General features: G+C 51.9%; 1 protein-coding gene across 1 annotated transcript; it reads right to left on the reverse strand.

Annotated features, from left to right (window-relative positions):
* Positions 1-6,941: 6,941 nt before the first annotated feature.
* LOC135273281 (short stature homeobox protein) lies at positions 6,942-20,298 on the reverse strand. Its single transcript, XM_064372140.1, has 5 exons — positions 20,010-20,298; positions 15,608-15,816; positions 9,284-9,341; positions 9,104-9,192; positions 6,942-7,187 (listed from the first exon to the last, which is right to left on the reverse strand). The coding sequence occupies exons 1-5, from the start codon at positions 20,296-20,298 to the stop codon at positions 6,942-6,944; spliced, it is 891 nt and encodes a 296-aa protein (XP_064228210.1).
* Between the last annotated feature and the right edge of the window lie 389 nt (positions 20,299-20,687).

The raw sequence follows: 20,687 nt of genomic DNA on the forward strand, positions 1-20,687 counted from the left end.
AAATGTCAAACGTGTCCTCCGAAAACCTCTGTCCTCACCCCAGACCTCCCCACAAGCCTGGAACAGACAGAGACACGACCTTCAGCAAAGTGCCTTTGAAATGCCTGTAGTTGGAGTCTCTGTTCGTCATGAAAAAAACAAAAAAAAAACGCTGCAGTTAAAGGGAACCGGACAGTTGTGCTTATTCTTTATTTTTTGACACAGAGTCTGGCTCTGTCACCCAGGCTGGAGTGCAGTGGCACGATCTCGGCTCACCGCAACCCCTGCCTCCCGGGTCCAAGCGATTCTCCCGCCTCAGTCTCCTGAGTAGCTGGGATTGCAGGCGCCCACCACCACGCTCGGGTAGCTTTTTGTATTTTTAGTAGAGACGGGGTTTCGCCATGCTGGCCAGGCTGGTGTCAAACTCCTGACCTCGTGATTTGCCCACCTCAACCCGGCAAAGTGCTGGGGTGTTGGGTGTGAGACGCCGTGCCTGGCCTGTGCTGGTGTGCAGGGAAACATTTTTGAAAGGTCAGCGTCTTAACCAGGGCTTAGCGGCCACCTGAAACCATCCCGGCTTCATTGGGGTTAAACGCCCAGCTGTCCCCAGTGTCCGCAGATTCCACAGACACTCACAAGACCACGGCAGGAACTCATGCCTCCAACGTAATAGGACGGTTTGGGTGCCTGGCTGCTGCACTTGGGAGCGGTAGACAGGTCATTCGTGTCATAGTGTGTCACTGGATCAGCCAAAAAAAAAAAGTCATCATTTTTAAAAGTCGATTTCTTTTTCCATTTATTCCTTTTTTTTTGATTGGGGGGGGTGTCTCAAAATGACTCAATCATCTTCGCCGACAGCACCCAGGAGAATCCGTGACACCGTTGAAAAGTGAAACAAAATGAAAATTAAAAGACCAACCCTGGCCGGGCGCAGTGGCTCACGCCTGTCATCCCAGCACTTTGGGAGGCCGAGGTGGGTGGATCACAAGGTCAGGAGTTTGAGACCAGCCTGGCCAACATGGTGAAACCCCATCTCTACTAAAAATACAAAAAAACAAATTAGCTGGGAGTGGTTGTGCACGCCTGCAATCCCAGCTACTCGGGAGGCTGAGGCAGGAGAATCGCTTGAACCCGGGAGGCGTCAGTTGTGGTGAGCTGAGATCACGCCACTGCACTCCACCCTCGGTGACAGAGCGACACTCTCTCTCTCAAAAAAACGCACAAAACCAAAGCGTGATGCTAACCAGGAAACGCCACGCGCATCACACTAACTTTGTAATTGGAAAAACTGGTGTGGGATGTTCGTATTATCCATGTAAACCGCACAGGCACGGAATCTCTCCCACCTCCTTGTTCACCATGCTGGAGAAGAAACCCACACACAGATGCTTAAGTCACACCCCTGTCCCCTCCCCACCCCCACCAGAGAAGCTGCATTTTTCTAAGTCTTGGCAATTTCAAGGGGCCGACCTTCTCAAAGTATGCACCGGCTGGAGGCTCGGCCGGACACAGCTAATCTAATACCAACATCCAGTAAATCCAATTCCTTCTCCTGTGGGTGTTTCACAGTCAGACACAGAAAAGAGAGAGAGAAGCGGGTATGTCGGAAAGAGACTTCAACAGCCGAATGAAGGAAGAAGTGACTTTTTCTCGACCAGGCGTTTTCAAACCTCCGTGGGCTCTTTGGGCAAGTTCTCGGGGAGGAAAAAGAACACATGTCTTAGGACTCAACGCGACGTCTTTAAGTTCGGCCAGCAACGAATTCCTATGAACACGCTGAGGCTGGAGGCTCACATGCATCTCCCAAACCAAGTCCGCTTTGCTTTCAGAGGGGTAATTTCTGCTTTGCCGGCAAGCTCCCCAGACTTTGAAAAGCACGTTGTTTTCAGCAGAAAGCACCAAGAACCGCCAACGTGCGCCCACCCTACCAGTTCCATTTCTCATATCCTGTGGGGAGGAAGGTGCCGTTTTCACATAAAATGTGCATGCAACCGTGTCTCTGCAGTGACTTGCAATTAACCAAACCCACACACATCACATTCATACGTCCTTGTCTCCCCAGTCCCTCCTAAATAACCCAGAAAAAAAAAAGAAAAGAAAAGAAAAAGGAGGCCGGGCACGGTGGCTCACGCCTGTCATCCCAAGACTTTGGGAGGCTGAGGTGGGCAGATCAGGTGAGATCAGGCGTTCAAGACCAGCCTGGCCAACATGGCGAAACCCCGTCTCTACTAAAAAACACAAAAGTTACCCAGGTTTGGTGGCGGGTGCCTGTAGTCCCAGCTACTCAGGAGGCTGAGGCACCAAGAGTTGCTTCAACCCGGGAGGCGGAGGTTGCAGTGCACAGCCAGCGTCGGACCACTGTACTCCAGCCTGGGTGACACAGCAAGACAGATGGAAAGAAAGAAGAAAGAAAGAAGGAAAGAGAAACAGAGAAAGAAAGAAAGAAAGAAAGAAAGAAAAAGAGAAAAAGAAAGGAAGGAAGAAAGAAAGAAAAAAGAAACAGAAAAAGAAAAGAAAAAAGAGAGAGAGAAAGAAAGAAAGAGAGAGAGAGAAAAAGAAAGGAAGGAAGGGAGAGACAGAAAGAAAGAAAGATGGACAAAGAGAGAGGAAGGAAGAGAAAAGAAAGAAATGGAAGGAAGGAAGAAAAGAAAGAAAAAGAGGAACAAAGAAAGAGAAAAAGAAATAAAGGAGAGAAAGAAGGAAAGAAAGGCAAGAGACAGATACAGAGACAGAGAAAGAAGAAAGAAAAAAGAAAGAGAAAGAAAGAAAAAGAGAAAGAGAGAAAGAAAGAAGAAAGAAAGAAGGAAAGAAAGAGAAAGAAAGAAAAAGAGAAAAAGAAAGGAAGGAAGAAAGAAAAAAGAAACAAAGAGACAGAGATACAGAGACAGAGAAAGAAGAAAGAAAAAAGAAAGAAAGAGAAAGAAAGAAAAAAGAAAGAAAAAGAAAGAGAGAAAGAAGGAAAGAGAGAGAGAAGAGGGCCTTGGTGGTGACAGCTGCTCACAGCCCATCCACGCTACACAGAGTCACCCAACTTCCCTCCCAGGACAGAAGCGGAAGACCGCCGGTCTCAGCAGAAACAAGCACTCCACGCATCCAGTTCTCTGGGTGGCCTCTGCTCCGGGGGCCCGTCTGTGAGGGTGAAGCCTGCCTCTCTTTCCATATTAAATCAAACCGAAGAGCGAGACGGTCCTCCTGGCAGGCCCGGGGACTCCACCGTTCCAGCAGAGTTGACAGTAAACAACTCTCTTTTTTTTTTTTTTTGAGACGGAGTCTCGCTCTGTCGCCCGGCCTTGGGTGCAATGGCGCGATCTCGGCTCACTGCAACCTCCACCTCCCAGGTTCAAGCGATTCTCCTGCCTCAGTCTCCGAGTAGCTGGGATTTTAGGTGTCTGCTACCACACCCTGCCAATTTTTGTATTTTTAGTAGAGACGGGGTTTCACCATCTTGGCCAGGCTGGTCTTGAACTCCTGCCCTCGTGATCCACCCGCCTCAGCCTCCCAAAGTGGTGGAATTACGGGCATAAGGCACAGTGCCCGGCCCAGTAAGTCTATTTTAAAAGTTCAGATTCAGGCCGGGCGCGGTGGCTCACAGGTGTAATCCCAGCACTTTGGGGGACCGAGGTGGGCGGATCACCTGAGATCAGGAGTTTGAGACCAGCCTGGCCAACACGGCAAAATACTGTCTCTATAAAAATACAAAAAAATTAGCCGGGTACAGTGGTGGGTACCTGTAGTCCCAGCTACTCGGGAGATTGAAGCAGGAGAATCGCTTGAACCCGGGAGGCGGAGGTTGCAGTGAGACCAGGTCACACCAACCACACTCCAGCCTGGGAGTTTAAAAAAAAAAGTTCAGATTCTACAGAGCCCAGGCATACGTGTTTCTGCTCACGTGCAGTGAGCTTTTTGTTGGGAGGAAATTGTGACAGATGGTTATGTCTGAGAGATTCAAAATCCAATTCTTCTTTCAAAGAAAAATTTCAGCTTAACTATATATTTTTACCAACTATAAAACCCTCTGTTTCTCTGTCTTTTTTTTTTTTAATTCCCAGCTTTTTAAACAGAAAACTGTTTGAATGAGGCGAACTCTCGAATGCCCGGGTTAAAAGAAACAGCAGGTGATTTAAAATTACTGAATGTGCGTTCTTTCTCTCTCTCTGTCATTTTCCAGCGGCCCTAACTTTTTTAAATTAAAAATGTTGAAAGGGCTTTTTGGTTTGTATAAAGTGTTCTCTTAGGCCAGGCACGGTGGCTCACGCCTGTCATCCCAGCACTTTGAGAGGCCGAGGCCGGCGGATCTCCTGAGGTCAGGAGTTTGAGACCAGCCTGACCAACGTGATGAAACCCTGTCTCTACTAAAAATGCAAAAATTAGCCGGGCATGGTGGCACGTGCCTGTAATCCCAGCTACTCAGAAGGCTGAGGCAGGAGAATCGCTTGAACCCCGGGAGGCAGAGGTTGCGGTGAGCCGAGATCGCGCCATTGCACTCCAGCCTGGGAGACGGAGCGAGACTCCATCTCAGAAAATAAAAACAAAGTGTTCTCTTATGTGGGAGGAAAAAAGAGTTTTTTTTTTTTTTCTTTCTCCCCAGCTCCTTCAGGGAGAGGAATCTAAATCAGAATCTCGGAAAGAAATCCGTCAAGGCTGAATCCAGGACGGTGCAGACGTGTTTTGGAAATGACAGACGTGACCACTGAACGTTACTAAGTGTTGGCTGGGAAGAAGAGAAACGTTGTTTCTCTCCGGAAAGGCCTGGGTAACTAACGTAAAACATGCAGATAAATCTTCCTGGAGGTCCTGAAGCCCTTCCTGTGTTCCCAGAAAACCCATCAGAACATGCAGTGTGGATCTCCCAAAACCTGGGTGCAGAACGCTGAATGTTTTGGGTCAGGTCATTTCAAGCGAGTGTGCATGCCATGCCAGCTGGGACGGCAGTTTTATAACCCTATTCAAGGTTTATAAAACCGGGGGCATATGGGGAGGCCGAGGCGGGCTGATCACCTGAGGTCAGGAGTTCGAGACCAGCTTGGCCAACAGGGTGAAACCCCCGTGTCTCCTAAAAATACAAAATATTAGCCGGGTCTGGTGACATATGCCTGTAGTCCCGGCTACTCCGGAGGCCGAGGCAGGAGAGTCGCTTGAACCCGGGAGGCGGAGGTTGCGGTGAGCTGAGATCGCGCCCCTGCACTCCAGGCTGGGCGACAGAGCAAGTCCCTGTGTCAAAAAAGAAAACAAAACAGAAAGAAAAGCTGCACCTAAAACGTTCAAACTCTCTGGATGTCTCTCTAACTTTGACGCTTGGAAAGACAGCCAGAGTTCCACGGCACCCAGGGCAGTGTCCACGCCGTGATTTCTGCAACGGGCCCTGAGTGGCCGGGCCGCCGGCCCTCCGAGAAGAGCCAATGCCTTTACGCCTCAGACGCTGACGGGGTCAAGAGTGCACTGATTGATATTACTTTTTTTTTTTTCTTTTAAATCTATAATATTTATAATATTGCACTTCATTCCATTTCGCTAAAGTTAATTCCAGTCATTTGCTTCTGAATTCTGTCAATCAGCAAACAGCCAAAGGAATATGAAAAAACCCAGTCGATTGGGAATCAAATACTGTCCAGTCGCCTCTTCTGGTGCACAGGGGACACCGACCCGTTCCCGTGCTGTGGGGCCTTCTGTGTTCCTCATTCAGGTCTCTGGAAGGTGGGAGTCTCCACGTGGGAGGTTCGAGTCTCCGTCCCGTCCCCGTTCCAAGCCCCGGTTCCCGTCCTCAGCCTCAGCCAGAGAACTGTTTCTTCATTACCGCCTGGGAGGATGGGGGGCGGTGGAGGGGAACCCAGCCCCTGCCTCCTCGGGTGCCAAAGTCCACATTCAGATCCACACCGGTTCTGCAGCTCCTGGGATGAGGGGGGGTGTATATGGCAGTGAAGAAAACCCTTGGCCACGAAGAAATGGCGTTTCCATCGGAGACCAGCCCCGGGACCTTTGCACTTTCCTCGGCTGTAGGATTTTCCCAACGTCTGCAGTTAGCCGCATGCGTAGAGGGTAATAGCGGAGGAAGTCGCAGCCAGGTGGGGTTCCCCTTCTCCAGGGTCCCAGGACGCACGCGGGGCCTTGGAGAGGGGCCGGGCAGGGCGCACGGCGGCGCACCCCCTCCGCCTTCTGCACCGTCTCTGCGAGGGTCTCGCTGGGTCGTGCGTGGACCGTCCCAGGAGCCCCCTCCCCAGGTCTCTTGCGGGAGCCCCCGGATTGAACGAGCACGCGGGTGCCGGAGCACTGAGGAGCCCCCGGGGTGCAGGGGCACGTGGGTGCTGGGCGCTGAAGAGTCACCGGGTTGCAGGGGCAGGTGGGTGCAGGAGCACGGAGTAGACCCCTGGTTGCAGGAGCACGTGGGTGCCGGTGCGCTGAGGAGCCCCCGGGGTGCAGGAGCACGTGGGTGCTGGGCGCTGAAGAGTCCCCAGGTTGCAGGGGCACGTGGGTGCAGGAGCACGGAGTAGACCCCTGGTTGCAGGAGCACGTGGGTGCTGGGCGGTGAGGAGCCCCCGGGTTGCAGGAGCACGTGGGTCCTGGGCGCTGAAGAGCCCCCGGGTTGCAGGAGCACGTGGGTGCCGGTGCACTAAGGAGCCCCCGGGGTGCAGGGGCACGTGGGTGCTGGGCGCTGAAGAGTCCCCGGGTTCCAGGGGCACGTGGGTGCAGGAGCACAGAGTAGACCCCTGGTTGCAAAGCACGCGTGTGCCGGTGCGCCGAGGAGCCCCCGGGGTGCAGGAGCACGGAGGACCCCCCTGGTTGCAGGGGCACGCGTGTGCCGGTGCGCTGAGGAGCCCCCGGGGTGCAGGGGCACTGAGGGCCGCGGCGGCTCCGGGCCGGGGGAGCAGCTGGAAGGGGAGGTGGCGTGCAGGACGCGGTGCAGGCGGGGTGCGCGGAGCCCCAGGGTCCGGAGGCGCGCGGCGCGGGGAGGCCGGCGCGCGGGGTCAGAGCCCCAGGGCCTCCGCGTGCTTGCGCGCCTTGAGCCGCAGGTCGGCGATGCTGGAGCTTTTGCTGTTGGTCTTCGCGGCGGCGGCGACCACGGCGGCGGCCGAGGCGGACTCGGCCAGCGACGCGATGGGCAGCCCGAAGGGCGGCGGCGGGAACATGAGGTAGGGCGCGTGCGCGGCCAGGTGCGGGTGCAGGTGCGGGTGCGCGTGGGCCACGCCTTCCAGCTGCAGCTGCGCCTGGACCTGCGGAGCGCACCGGGGCGCGGTGAGAGGAGGGCGCGGGAGGCGGACGGGGCGACCCTCCCCGTCCCCCCTGGAAAGCCCCCGACGCGTCTCTTCTCCCCTGCGGAGCGTCACCCCTTCGCCCACCCTGCAGACCACCCCCCACACCCGACTGTCCTCTTTCCCCCTGGCCCAGAGCTGGCGCTGCCTCTGGAACCAGCCGGGCCAGGATAACCCAAACAGCTCCCCAAAAAGCGCATCGGAGTGGGGTTCACATCCGGGCGCCCACCAGGGAGTTCCAGATGCGCTCTGTTTGCCGGGATTCAGGCTCTGGACTTCAGCTCACCCCACCGCCCCCAAGTAGGGAACACCAGCTCTCCAAGCCTCACCCCGGGGACACCAGCTCCCCAAGCCTCTCCCGGGGGCACCAGCTCCCAATCCTCTCCCCACAGACATCAGGTGCCCAAGCCTCTCCTGCAGGAACATCGGGTTCCCAAGCCTCTTCCTGTGGACACCAGGTCCCCAAGCCTCTCCCCCAGGGACACCAGCTGCCCAAGCCTCTCCTGGGAACATCAGGTCCCCAAGCCTGTCCCCGTGGACACCAGCTCCCCAAGCCTCTCCCGGGAACACCAGCTCCCGAAGCCTCTTCCAGGAAAACCAGGTCCCCAAGCCTCTCCCCCAGGGACACCAGCTGCCCAAGCCTCTCCCGGGAACACCAGCTCCCCAAGCCTCTCCCAGGGGTCACCAGCTCCCCCAAGCCTCTCCTGGGAACACCAACTCCCCAACCCTTTCCCAGGGACACCAGGTCCCCAAGCCTCTCCCCCAGGGACACCAGCTGCCCAAGCCTCTCCCGGGAACATCAGGTCCCCAAGCCTCTCCCAGGGGTCACCAGCTCCCCCAAGCCTCTCCTGGGAACACCAACTCCCCAACCCTTCCCCAGGGACATCAGGTCCCCAAGCCTCTCCCGGGGACACCAGCTCCCCCAAGCTGCTCCCTGGGGACACCAGGTCCCCAATCCTCTCTCCCCAGAACACCAGCTCCCCAAGCCTCTCCTGGGAACATCAGGTCCCCAAGCCTCTCCCCGGGGACACCAGCTCCCCCAAGCCTCTCCTGGGGCCACCAGCTCCCCAAGCCTCTCCCCCAGGGACACCAGCTGCCCAAGCCTCTCCTGGGAACATCAGGTCCCCAAGCCTCTTTCTGGGGCCACCAGCTCCCGAATCCGCTCTCCCCGGAACACCAGGCCCCCAAGGCACTATCCCGCCTCTGATACTCAGGCCCACGCATCCCACCTTTCTTAACCAGGCAGACAGCCAGGTGGGGGGTGCCTGGCTGGGGGGGATTTCTCCCCACTCTGATTTTTGTTAAGATTTCTGCTTAAGCTTGTGCATATCCACCTTTCCAAAGGTGGCTCTTGGAGTTTACAGCCTGATATCTATATATTTTATCTTTTTTTGAGACGGAGTCTCAGAGCCTCGTTCTGTCACCAGGCTGGAGTGCAGTGAGGTGATCTCAGCTCCCTGCAACCTCCGTCCCCGCAGGTTCAAGCGATTCTCCGTCCTCAGCCTCACAAGTAGCTGGGACTACAGGCGTGTGACACCCCACCCGCGGCCAATTTTTGTGTTTTTAGTAGAGACGGGGTTTCACCGTGTTGGCCAGGCTGGTGTCGAACTCCAGACCTCAGGTGATCCGCCCGCCTCGGCCTCCCAAAGTGCTGGGATGTCAGGCGTGAGCCACCGCGCCCGGTCCAGCCTGATTTAATACGTGCCAAGACTCCTCTAAATGCTCCCTTGGAAAAGCCACCGCCTCCCCCCCTCGACCCCCCACCGAGTGCTAGCCGAGAAGTCTCCGGGAGGATTCGGGAGCCAGCGCGGGGTGGCGGGAGCAGAGGAGGAGGCGACGGGTCCCCGGGGCTCTTCAGAGGAAGAAAAATGAGCTACCTGTTGGAAAGGCATCCGCAAAGCTCCCATATTCACGTAGGGTGCCACTCGGCAGGCGTCTAGATGGTTGGCAGTGCCCAGGATGACGCCTGCGGCGAGAGGGAGGAGGTGTGAGTCTGGGGGTCCCCCCAGGAAGGCCCCCCCAGCTTCAGGGTCCCACCCCCAAGCCCCGACACCCACCTTTATGCATCTGGTTTTCCTGCTTTCGGCACTTGGCTCTCCGATTCTGGAACCACACCTTGGTGGGAAGGCAGACAGTTGCACAAGGGTCTGAGAACTCCGCCCGGCCTCGCCGGGGAGCACCCTTCCTGCCAGGCTGAACGGAGCGCGTCTGCACCTCTGGGAGCCCGGAGAGGTGCCAGCCCCTGACTGCCCCTCTGTGTCCACCCGTGCATAACTGCCTACCTAGAACTGGAAATTGTGGGGTTTTTTTTTTTTTGAGACAGAGTCTCTCTCTGTCACCCAGGCTGCAGTGCAATGGTGCGACCTCCGCTCACTGCAAACTCCGCCTCCCGGGTTCAAGCGATTCTCCTGCCTCAGCCTCCTGAGTAGCTGGGACTACAGGTGCCCATCACCATGCCTGGCTAATTTTTTTTTTTTTTTTTCCTATTTTTAGAGGAGACAGGATTTCTCCACGTTGGCCAGGCTGGTCTCGAACTGCCGACCTCAAATGATCTGAGACAGTGAACATGCACTCTGCAAATTTGCAACGTTCTGTGTGGGCACCTGGAGACCCGGAGGGAGACCCCGACTTTCCACCTTCATACGTTACCCATCGACGTAGTGGGCAAGCAGGCAGCCTAACAGCTGAAAGGGCCCCATTAATATTATGGGACCCATGAACATCCCGGAGAGGGCACCGCAGGAATAGCAGGCTGTGCGGTAGGGGCGTTCTGCTCCTTTTACGCATTCTGAGTCTCGGGGGAAGTTTTGAGGAAGTGGGGTGCGGCAGAACAGGGGACCCCGAGGAGCCTCATGTCAAGAGTTGGGTGCAAATTCTGCCCCCTGGCCTCCCACAGGCTCCATCTGTATTCAAAGTCCCCTCCGCCCCAGGCAGACCAGCTGGGAAAAGCAGGGAGCTTAGGCTACGCCTGGCAACGTGGACCCCTGCCCCGCTCCCCCGCTGCCTCCACAGCAACCCTGGAGTTTCGAAGCAAAACAGGCTGGTCTCGAACCCAGGACCGGGCCTCCCTCGGCCCTTTCGGAATGGCATTTTCAGTTCCTAAGTGGCCTGGAAAACTTTATCCTCTTCCCCAGCAAAGTAATCCTCCCTACAAAACCCCCTCAAAAAAAAAAAAAACGCCCCCAGCCTGGAGCTAACATTGAAATTCACACATCATTGCCCTGTTTCCAAAGCCAGCCTTGAGACCCCAAAGCACCCTCCTCCCACTGCACCCCCAGCGAGCCCCATGGGCCACCCAGGAGCCCCTGGAAAACCATTTAAAAAAAAAAAAAAAAAAAAAAAACAGAATCCTCTGGAAATCTGGAAATCCTGGTTCACTTTCCCTTTCACAGAGCGAGGGGGGGAAAAAAAAAATAAGATTATGAAGAATAAACCTGATGAATTAGCTGCCGAGTGAAGCCCTAATAAATCAGGGCTGGAGTGATTCACGATCAATTGCAATTAGCCCTGAATATGGTAACTGAAGTGTGTTACACTGTTTTAGACACTTATTTCTTCATTAAGCAGGAGTCACGGATTTCTTTCACGGACGCCAGTAATGCGATTTCCTTTTGATTTCCATTAGAGACAGTAAATAATGACATTTAATTTAGCTCTGCGCCATAAACCCGAGCATATCTGTCGTAATTACATTACAGCCTGCCCCTCAGCGTGGTCTCATAACTTTAGATTATCCCGGTGACAGCTGGGCGATATGAGTTTCCCGGGACACACTAAAAATAAAAGGTTATTTACGGCAAAGTTCCACACTCAACTGAAACTCTGAGACGCGTGGGATTAAAATATCCCTCCTGGACCCCGTCCCCTCCACCCTGACAACTTCCACTGGGGGGGACGTCCCTGTTTGAACTAATTGATTTTTCAGGAGGACTTGAACCCTGCTGGCCAACCTTTACGACGGGACGGTTTTCCCTGCGGGCCATGGAGAATGATGCCTTTCATTCTGTTCCCATATTCGTTTTTATTAATTATTATTTACCAGGGTTACATTTTCCTGGATCGATCGCCCTCGGCTTTGTCCCCCGAAGTGTGTTTATTTTAGGGGGTGTGCTTATTTTGGGGGGTGTCACAGATTTCCTGCAAGTGCGCTAGGCTGCTACTCCGTAATAGAGTACAAAAAGAAATAGTGTGGAATTAAATTACAAGTAATTTATTTTTATAGAAACAGTCCATCAGCGGCCGGGACGCATGAGAGGTCCCAGGCAGACAGACACACCAGGACCTGACATAACGCGTAATCTCCCCGTTAGCCAAACTTTAATCTTTTCATTAATTTATTCGGGGCCGTCCCATCCATCTTCTGTGAGCGGGCTGGACGGTCAGGAAAGCCCTGACAGAGTTTCCTTCCCTCGCTGAGGCCACAGACGCTCTCACGGGGATCTCCCCGTCCTGGACACAAGCGTTTTAGGGGCTATTGCTGTCAGTAAGGGCGCCTGGAAGTGTCTGTTTAATGCTAACGATGCTAAGAAAGCCTTTTAAATGCAGCCACAGGGGAAGACACAAGGGAGTCGGCGAAATCAGGGGCCACAGTGTATTTTTTAAATGAAAGATCTCAAAAGAGAGTCTGCAGCAAACTCATGTGTATCCTCATCCCCTAACCAACATCGATGTAAACTTCTGTTTGAACGGGTTGACCCGATGATCAACCCCATAGACACGGAAGGAAATCAATCAGGAGTTAAAAAATAAATATATATATATATATATATATATGTCTATACACACAGAGACATATATATAAAAATATATACATACACAAACACACAGACACACACAGACATATATAAATATATATATACACACACACAGACATACATATAAAAATATATATATATACACAGAGACACAGACACACACAGACATATATATATAAATATATATACACAAAGACACACACAAACATATATAAATATATATATACACACACACAGACATATATATACACAAACACACAGACACACACAGACATACATAAATATATATATACGCAAACACACACAGACATACATATAAAAATATATATATATACACAGAGACACAGACACACACAGACATATATATATAAATATATATACACAAAGACACACACAGACATATATAAATATATATATACACAAACACACACACACAGACATATATATACACAAACACACAGACACACACAGACATACATAAATATATATATACACAAACACACACAGACATACATATAAAAATATATATATACACAGAGACACAGACACACACAGACATATATATATAAATATATATACACAAAGACACACACACAGACACACACAGACATATATTTATAAATATATATATATACACAAACACAGACAGACACACAGAGACATATATATACACACAAAGACACACACAGACACACACAGAAATATATATATACACACACATATATATACTGTTTCACAAGATCTTTTATTAAAAATATATAATTTCATTTATACGTATTTTTAATGACAGCTCTCGTAACACCTGCATATAACACATATGTATAAACATTAAGTATTTTATTTCATTTATATATATATATGTATTTTAATGAAAGATCTTGTCAAACACTCCCCGTCAAACGCGTCTGTATTCCAAGCAAAACCGAGGGAAATGTGTGCCTGAATATGCAGATCTCGTAAACAGTTCTACGTGAAGCGCCCTGGCTAAGCCCTTTGCTTTGAATGGACCTGTCCCCAGTGGGCAATCTTAATTTCATTTATTTTTCAACGGGTCCCCAGGGTCCGGGGATCCCGGCCCTGTCTCTCTCCCATTCTCTCTCTCTCTCTCTCTCCCTCCCGCTTGCTCCCTTCTGTCCCGCCCAGAACCAGGAGGAAGGCACCAGGAGGAGGTCAGCTTGCAGGGGGCTGACCTGCCAGGCCGGGGCTGGAAGGAGCCCCTTGGAACCTGCTCTGCCACCGGCTCCCGGGAAATAAATTCATACATTGAACTGAATGTTTGCAAAACCGAGGACGCAGAGGGAGGAGGGCGCTGGAGGAAACACAGGACCCTATTTCTGACCACCTAGGGTCACACTGCAGCCCTCTCTTTCAATCCTAAGCACGCTGAAGGTCCTTTTAGGATGCCCAAGGACCCTAAATGCAGCCGCAAGGGAAGACAGAAGGGAATCACGGGCGAAAAATAGATGTTTTTACATGAAAGAGATTGTTAAACACTCTGCGTGAAAAGCATCTGTATCTTCCCCTCCTAAGCAAAATCGAGGGAAACCTGGCTTTCAATGGCCTGACCCGTAACCAATGCCAAGGAGATTATATATATATATATACAGGTTTTTTTCTCTGAATGAAAGATCTTGTAAAAAGCTCTGTACCTTCCTGTCCCAAGCAAAATCGAGGGAAACTTGTGTTTGAATGGACCGACCCAATGATCAACCCCACGGGAAGCGAAGGCAATCGGGGGTCAAAATATATAAACATTTCTATGACCAAATATAGATTTACATCAACAAATACATAAATATACGTTTTATAAATAAATATATATAACATATATACAAATAAACACATATACAAATATGCATATTTGTATAAAGAAATATATATACGAATATACATAAACAAATACATATATACTCGTTGGTCCTGATATATATGCGTGTATGTGTATGTCTGACTTTATATATATACACAGACACACGTATACAAATACATATGTCTGCCTTTATATCTCTATCTACAAATGAGGATATACAAATACGTGTTTGACTTTATATATAAATATATCTACAAAGAAAGAGATACAATATATGTTTGCCTATGTGTAAAACACGGATCTGCAAATACATATAAACAAATGTATGTTGGCCTTTATATATAAATATATATGTATTTTATATGCGTTTATATATATATATATAACTGGAGTATGCTTTTATATATATAAATATATATTTTTTATGTCTTTATAGACATATGTCATATGCCTTTATATATATCTAAAACTATGTTGTATGCTTTTATATAAATATATATATTTTGTATGACTTTATATATATATGACTGTTGTATGCCTTTATATATATAAATATACATATTTTATATGTCTATATATATATAAGTATGTTGTATGCCTTTATACATATAAATACATGTATTTTATATGCCTTTATATATATATAAAACTATGTTGTATGCTTTTATATACATAATATATGTGTTTTATATGGCTTTATATATATATAATTATGTTGTATGCTTTTATATACATAATATATGTGTTTTGTATGGCTTTATATATATATAAAACTATGTTGTATGCTTTTATATACATAATATATGTGTTTTATATGGCTTTATATATATATAATTATGTTGTATGCTTTTATATACATAATATATGTGTTTTATATGCCTTTATATATATATAAAACTATGTTGTATGCTTTTATATACATAATATATGTGTTTTATATGGCTTTATATATATATAATTATGTTGTATGCTTTTATATACATAATATATGTGTTTTATATGGCTTTATATATATATAATTATGTTGTATGCTTTTATATACATAATATATGTGTTTTATATGGCTTTATATATATATAATTATGTTGTATGCTTTTATATACATAATATATGTGTTTTATATGGCTTTATATATATATAATTATGTTGTATGCTTTTATATACATAATATATGTGTTTTATATGGCTTTATATATATATAATTATGTTGTATGCTTTTATATACATAATATATGTGTTTTATATGGCTTTATATATATATAATTATGTTGTATGCTTTTATATACATAATATATGTGTTTTATATGGCTTTATATATATATAATTATGTTGTATGCTTTTATATACATAATATATGTGTTTTATATGCCTTTATATATATATAATTATGTTGTATGCCTTTGTATATATAAATGTACATTTTATATGTCTTTATATATATATAATTATATTGCATGCCTTTGTATATATAAATATATATATATTACATGCGTTTATATATATAAGTATGCTGTTTGCCTTTATACACATAAACATATATGTGTATAAAGGCAAACAAATATAGATAGAGATAGACAAATATACAAGAGACGTATATCCACAAACATAAAGGCACACGGATGCATACATAATATACATCCATGCGCGTTTGTCTGAGCTTCGTGCACACAGACCCGGTGGAGACACCCTACGGGCCGCAGGCGTCCCCCAGAGCCCGCGCGCCCCGCGCCCCGTCTCCGCGCGCTCCGGGCCGGGCCGGGCGGTGACCCGGGCGCAGGCGGCGCTGGCGGCGCGCCCCGGGGCCCCCGCGTTCCTACCTGCACGCGCGCCTCCGAGAGCCCCAGGCGCTGGCTGAGCTCCTCGCGCATGAAGGCGTCCGGGTAGTGCGTCTCGTCGAACAGCCGCTCCAGCTCGTTGAGCTGCTCCAGCGTGAAGTTGGTGCGGCTGCGCCTCTGCTTCAGCTTGGCCTGGCCGTCCTCGTCCTCGGACTTCACGTCCTCGCGCTTGTCTTTGCATTCGTAGATCCCTGCGGGGCGGCGCGGGGCGCGGGGCTCAGCCGGGGACGCGCCTCTCCAAACCCTCCCGGGGTCCCCTCCGCGCGCGCCCGCCTCCCCCCAGCTCCGCGCGGGGGTCCTGCGCGCAGACAACGTGGCACCGGGCGCGCATCGCGGGGGGTTGTTTCCCCGCAACGCGGCCACCGCTTGGCGTGTCCCGCGGTGGAGACGGGGAGCCCCGAACACCCAATGCGCCTTTACGCACAGACCGCGTACACCCCACGCGGGAAAACCCGAGCAGAACACTCGCTTTTCCGGATAAAAACGTCCTCTCCAAATCGTTTCCGCAATTATCCACTTCTAGTCTGTTGACATAACCTAACCTTTTTATTATTATTATTATTATTTTTTTTTTTTCTTTTTTTTTTTTTTGAGACGGAGTTTCGCTCTCGTTACCCAGGCTGGAGTGCAATGGCGCGATCTGGCCTCGCCACAACTTCCGCCTCCTGGGTTCAGGCGATTCTCCTGCCTCAGCCTCCCGAGTAGCTGGGATTACAGGTGCACGCGCCACCGTGCCCAGCTAATTTTTTGTATTTTTAGTAGAGACGGGGTTTCACCATGTTGACCGGGATGGTCTCGATCTCTTGACCTCGTGATCCACCCGCCTCGGCCTCCCAAAGTGCTGGGATTACAGGCGTGAGCCACCGCGCCCGGCCTATTATTATTATTTTTTTTTAAACGAGAGTGGGATGTCAAATCATACTTTGAAAGGAAATTATTATTTTATTTATTTTTTTTTTTAGGAAGAGTTGCCGACTGTGGGGTCCCCGGCGGGGCGCCCGGGAACGGGACGCGCAGGTTGCGGATTCTAGGTCCGCGGAGAGAGGCTGTCCCCGGTTGCAGCGCAGCTGGGCTTGCGGGTGGGGGGTCCCTACGGGGTCTGCGCGAGCTACAGGCCACTCCTCCGGTGGCTCAGGCCTGTCATCCCAGCACTTTGAGAGGCCGAGGCGGGTGAATCATGAGGTCAAGAGATCGAGACCATCCTGACCAACGTGGTGAAACCCCGTCTCTACTAAAAAAAGTACAAAAAATTAGCTGGGCACGGTGGCGCGTGCCTGTAATCCCAGCTACTCGGGAGGCTGAGGCAGGAGAATCGCCTGAACCCAGGAGGCGGAGGTTGCGGTGAGCCGAGATCGCGCCATTGCACTCCAGCCTGGGTAACAAGAGCGAAACTCCGTGTCAAAAAAAAAAAAAAAAAAAAGGAACGTGTGTCTGACCATAACAGCTGAACCCGCTGTGGAAAACGCACCACCGCAGCCTGGGAGTCGAACCGCGTTCGGAGAAATCCCCGTTTCCCAGGTACACGCTGTCGGTCGCGCACCCACCCCACCAGGGTGCCAGAAATGGCACTGCGTCCCCTCCAAAACACGGGGACCTGGCTTTATTCGCTGTGGGACAGGGAAGGGCATGAAAACTCCGCTCTCAGGCGTTTCCAGGTTAAAACCGTTTTGTTCCTAATGTGACACATCCAGAGCCTGACCCTGCCCCTCTTCTACCCAGGGCTGGCGAAAGCGGCCCCTCCAAGGCCCCTGTGTTCCCACCTCCGGGCTGCTGCGCACAGACGAACAGCCCCGCGCGGCCTAGGCTGGTGTCAAGGGTAACACGCTGACATTCGCAAGTTTAACCTTGAAACACTCTCAAACGCCCCGGTCACCCAGAAACTTGCAAAGCTCACAAATCCACCCTCTGTGTTCCTTCCACCACCCACCCCAGGGCCTCCCGCGAGCTGGATTCAGCGCCGGCCACTAACTCCAGCGTGGACTTGAGACTCCATGTGGCCTAAAACGCACGCGCTTCCAAGAACGCACGGCGTTCCTTCCCCACCCTGCATCCTTTTCCCGGAGGTGGCCCCGAACCCCAGAGACGGAGACCCGCTGATAAACGGGGCTTCAGAGGGGGCAAGCACCCGCCTGCCGGCTTTGCAGAAGCCCGGGATGCCACGGGTGGGTGCCGGGGAGTCCCCCCCCCAACTCTCCAACGTGCCTCCAGCGTGGGACACGGCGCTAGTGGGGTCTGTCCCTGCCCAGTCAAGGGGAAAGGGTAGCGGGGAACTCACTCTCCATCCTCCCCTGGTTGCCTGAATTCTTATTTTCCGCTTTCAAAACGCCTGGAGTACACATTCAACTCAGGCCCTAAAAGTCTGGCGCTCAGCCTGGCGTCTAGGGAAGGAAACGGTCTTTGTATGAGCCACGGGGCTGGGTGCGCGGGGCAGGACGCGCGGATGAACCGCTGGGTGAGCCGGGCCGGCTGTGCGCGCGTGGGGTCCCAGCCACTGAGGACGGATTGACAGTTCGCAGCCAGCGTTCTGTTTCACCAACCTGTGTGATCACCCGTACGCCGGGAAGGCCACCAATTCCCCCAGAACTGTGCCACCCACACCCATTGTGTGGGTCTGCTACTGAATTCTATTTTCTTTTTTTTTTTTTTTTTGGACAGAGTTTCGCTCTGGTTACCCAGGCTGGAGTGCAATGGCGCGATCTCGGCTCACCGCAACCTCCGCCTCCTGGGATTCTCCTGCCTCAGTCTCCCGAGTAGCTGGGACTACAGGCGCGCACCACCATGCCCAGCTAATTTTTATATTTTTAGTAGAGACGGGGTTTCACCGTGTTGGCCAGGCTGGTCTCGAACTCTTGACCTCGTGATCCACCCGCCTCGGCCTTCCAAAGTGCTGGGATTACAGGCGTGAGCTGATTAGATCCTCTCTCTCTTTGTAATGAAAAATAATAGCTGTTAACGGGTCCTCTGCCGTTTTGCGCCTGACACGGTTAGCTCATTTCATTCTTAAGCTTTACAGAGACCAGTCGCTCTGTTTGGAGCGAGATCTGGGGTACACGCGGCCTCCCACAGCCCGGTGTCCGCCACGGGGAGATCTCCCACGGGCGTTTCTGGAACAACAGCTGGAGGAGAGCCCCCCAGGGCCGGCCTGCCTGCCTGAAACCCGGCTGCTTTGGTGACAGCCTGGAGCAGGACGGGCCTGGAAGCCACCAGCTTGCCGGGCGCCCTGACGCCCCCGTCCAGATCCCGACCACCTGCGGGCACCAGACTGGTTTTCATTTAGACAACGGCTTTCACCGAGATCCAGCCTCGAGGATCAAAGGGGAAAAAAATTTAAAAAAAAAAAAAATTGTTCCTTAAAGGAAACGGAAGGAGACAGGTCGGGGCGTTTTCGTGTTTCCCCCACGCACCCTGGAGTCTAACGCGGTATCTCGGGTAGCCGGGAAGGCGCGGTGGACACACGTCCCCTTTCCGCGTGGGTGACCCCAGATACAGGCCAGCCACACGGAGACTGAGACAGAAACGCACGCCCTAAGACGCCAGGCCCGCGGCTCTTAAAAATCAGTATCTCGGCCGGGCACTTTGGGAGGCCGAGGTGAGCGGATCACTTCAGGTCAGGAGTTCGAGGCCAGCCTGGTCAACATGGTGAGACTCCCGTCTCCGCTAAAAACACATAAAAATTAGGCGGGCCGAGGCGGGCGGATCACCTGAGGTCAGGAGTTGCAGACCAGCCTGGCCAACATGGTGAGACCCACCCCCCCCCGTCTCCGCTAAAAACACATAAAAATTAGGCGGGCCGAGGCGGGCGGATCAGCTGAGGTCAGGAGTTCGCGACCAGCCTCGCCAACATGGGGAAACGTCATCTCTACTAAAAATACAAAAAAATGAGCCGTCCGTGGTCGCGGGTGACTGTGATTCCAGCTACTCCGGAGGTCGAGGCAGGAGAATGGCTTGAACCCGGGAGGCGGAGGTTGCGGTGAGCCGAGATCGCGCCATTGCACTCCAGCCTGGGCGACAGAGCGACACTCCATCATCTCCAAAATATGTGTATATGTGTGTTTATAGCAGGCCCTACGGCCACCAGGATCCACCGCAGGCCCGTGTCTGCGCCCACGCGAGGGGGTTCGAGTCTGCGGGCAGCGCGCGGCCCCAGCTCCGACCCTCCTTGCACCCCGGACTCCCACCGCCGAGACCTCCCAGCTTCTCCAACGGGCTCCACTCCCGCCTTCGTTTCAAGAAAGAGAATCCTGGCCTCGGGGCCTTCTCCTCGGAGCCGGGGAGGTGTCAATGTGCGGAGCGCGGCGCGCGCAGGCCGACTCCGTGGGGCGAGGCGGCTCCGAACCCGGGGAGGGGACCCCGGGGAAGCCGCGGGGCGCGCGGAGGAGCTTACCTTCCGCCACGCGCGCGGTGCCAAATTCCTTGAGCTTGTCCTTCTCATTGTCTACGTGGTCCTTGAACAGATGCACGGGGCAGTGGCCGGTGCCCTCCGCGAGGTCCTGGAGGCTGGCATCCGACGTCCCCAGCTCCCGCGAGCGCGCCAGTCCGCTCTCCAAAACTTCCCGGTAGGTGATGGAATCCTTCTTCCCGCCGCCGCCGCCGCCGCCGCCGCCGCCTCCCGCGTTCCCGTCCTTGCTTTTCTGGTCGAAAGATTTGGATACAAAAGCCGTGAGCTCTTCCATGGCTCAGGCCGGCGGGGAGGGACCCGCGCGGGGAGCTCTCCGGGAAGCTCTGGAGGCGCGGGGGCCGGTGGGCGCGCGCGTCTCCCCGCGCGGAGGAGGGAGGAAGGCGGCCCGTGCGCGCGCGGGTGGATCCCCAGCGCTGTTATTCACGCCTCTCCATTGGAAATCTCGCTATTTATACGCGGCCACCTCGCCCAGCCCCCCGCGCGCCGCCTGTCTGGAGCGATTACGGGTGTGTCGGCTCCGCACGCAGGGACGCGGCCTCTCCCCCACCCTCCCCAAGGCCGGCAATTGCGTTTCCTGTCATTTCATCGCCGTTTGGCGTCCGCGCAAAGAGGTGCGAGGAGGTAACGATCCCGTTTTTGTTTCTTTCTCTTTTTTTTTTTTTT

Source organism: Aotus nancymaae, unplaced genomic scaffold (assembly GCF_030222135.1).
Source record: "Aotus nancymaae isolate 86718 unplaced genomic scaffold, 86718_ANA_hifiasm-v0.15.2.pri h1tg000729l, whole genome shotgun sequence".
Classification (NCBI taxonomy): Eukaryota; Metazoa; Chordata; class Mammalia; order Primates; family Aotidae; genus Aotus; species Aotus nancymaae.

Coding starts and splice junctions, on each gene's coding strand:
- LOC135273281 (XM_064372140.1), bottom strand. CDS start 20,298: ATGGAAGAGCTCACGGCTTTTGTATCCAAATCTTTCGACCAGAAAAGC. Junction 15,817..20,009: donor CACCGCGCGCGTGGCGGAAG/GTAAGCTCCTCC, acceptor GCCGCCCCGCAG/GGATCTACGAATGCAAAGAC. Junction 9,342..15,607: donor TCTCGGAGGCGCGCGTGCAG/GTAGGAACGCGG, acceptor CTTCCCACCAAG/GTGTGGTTCCAGAATCGGAG.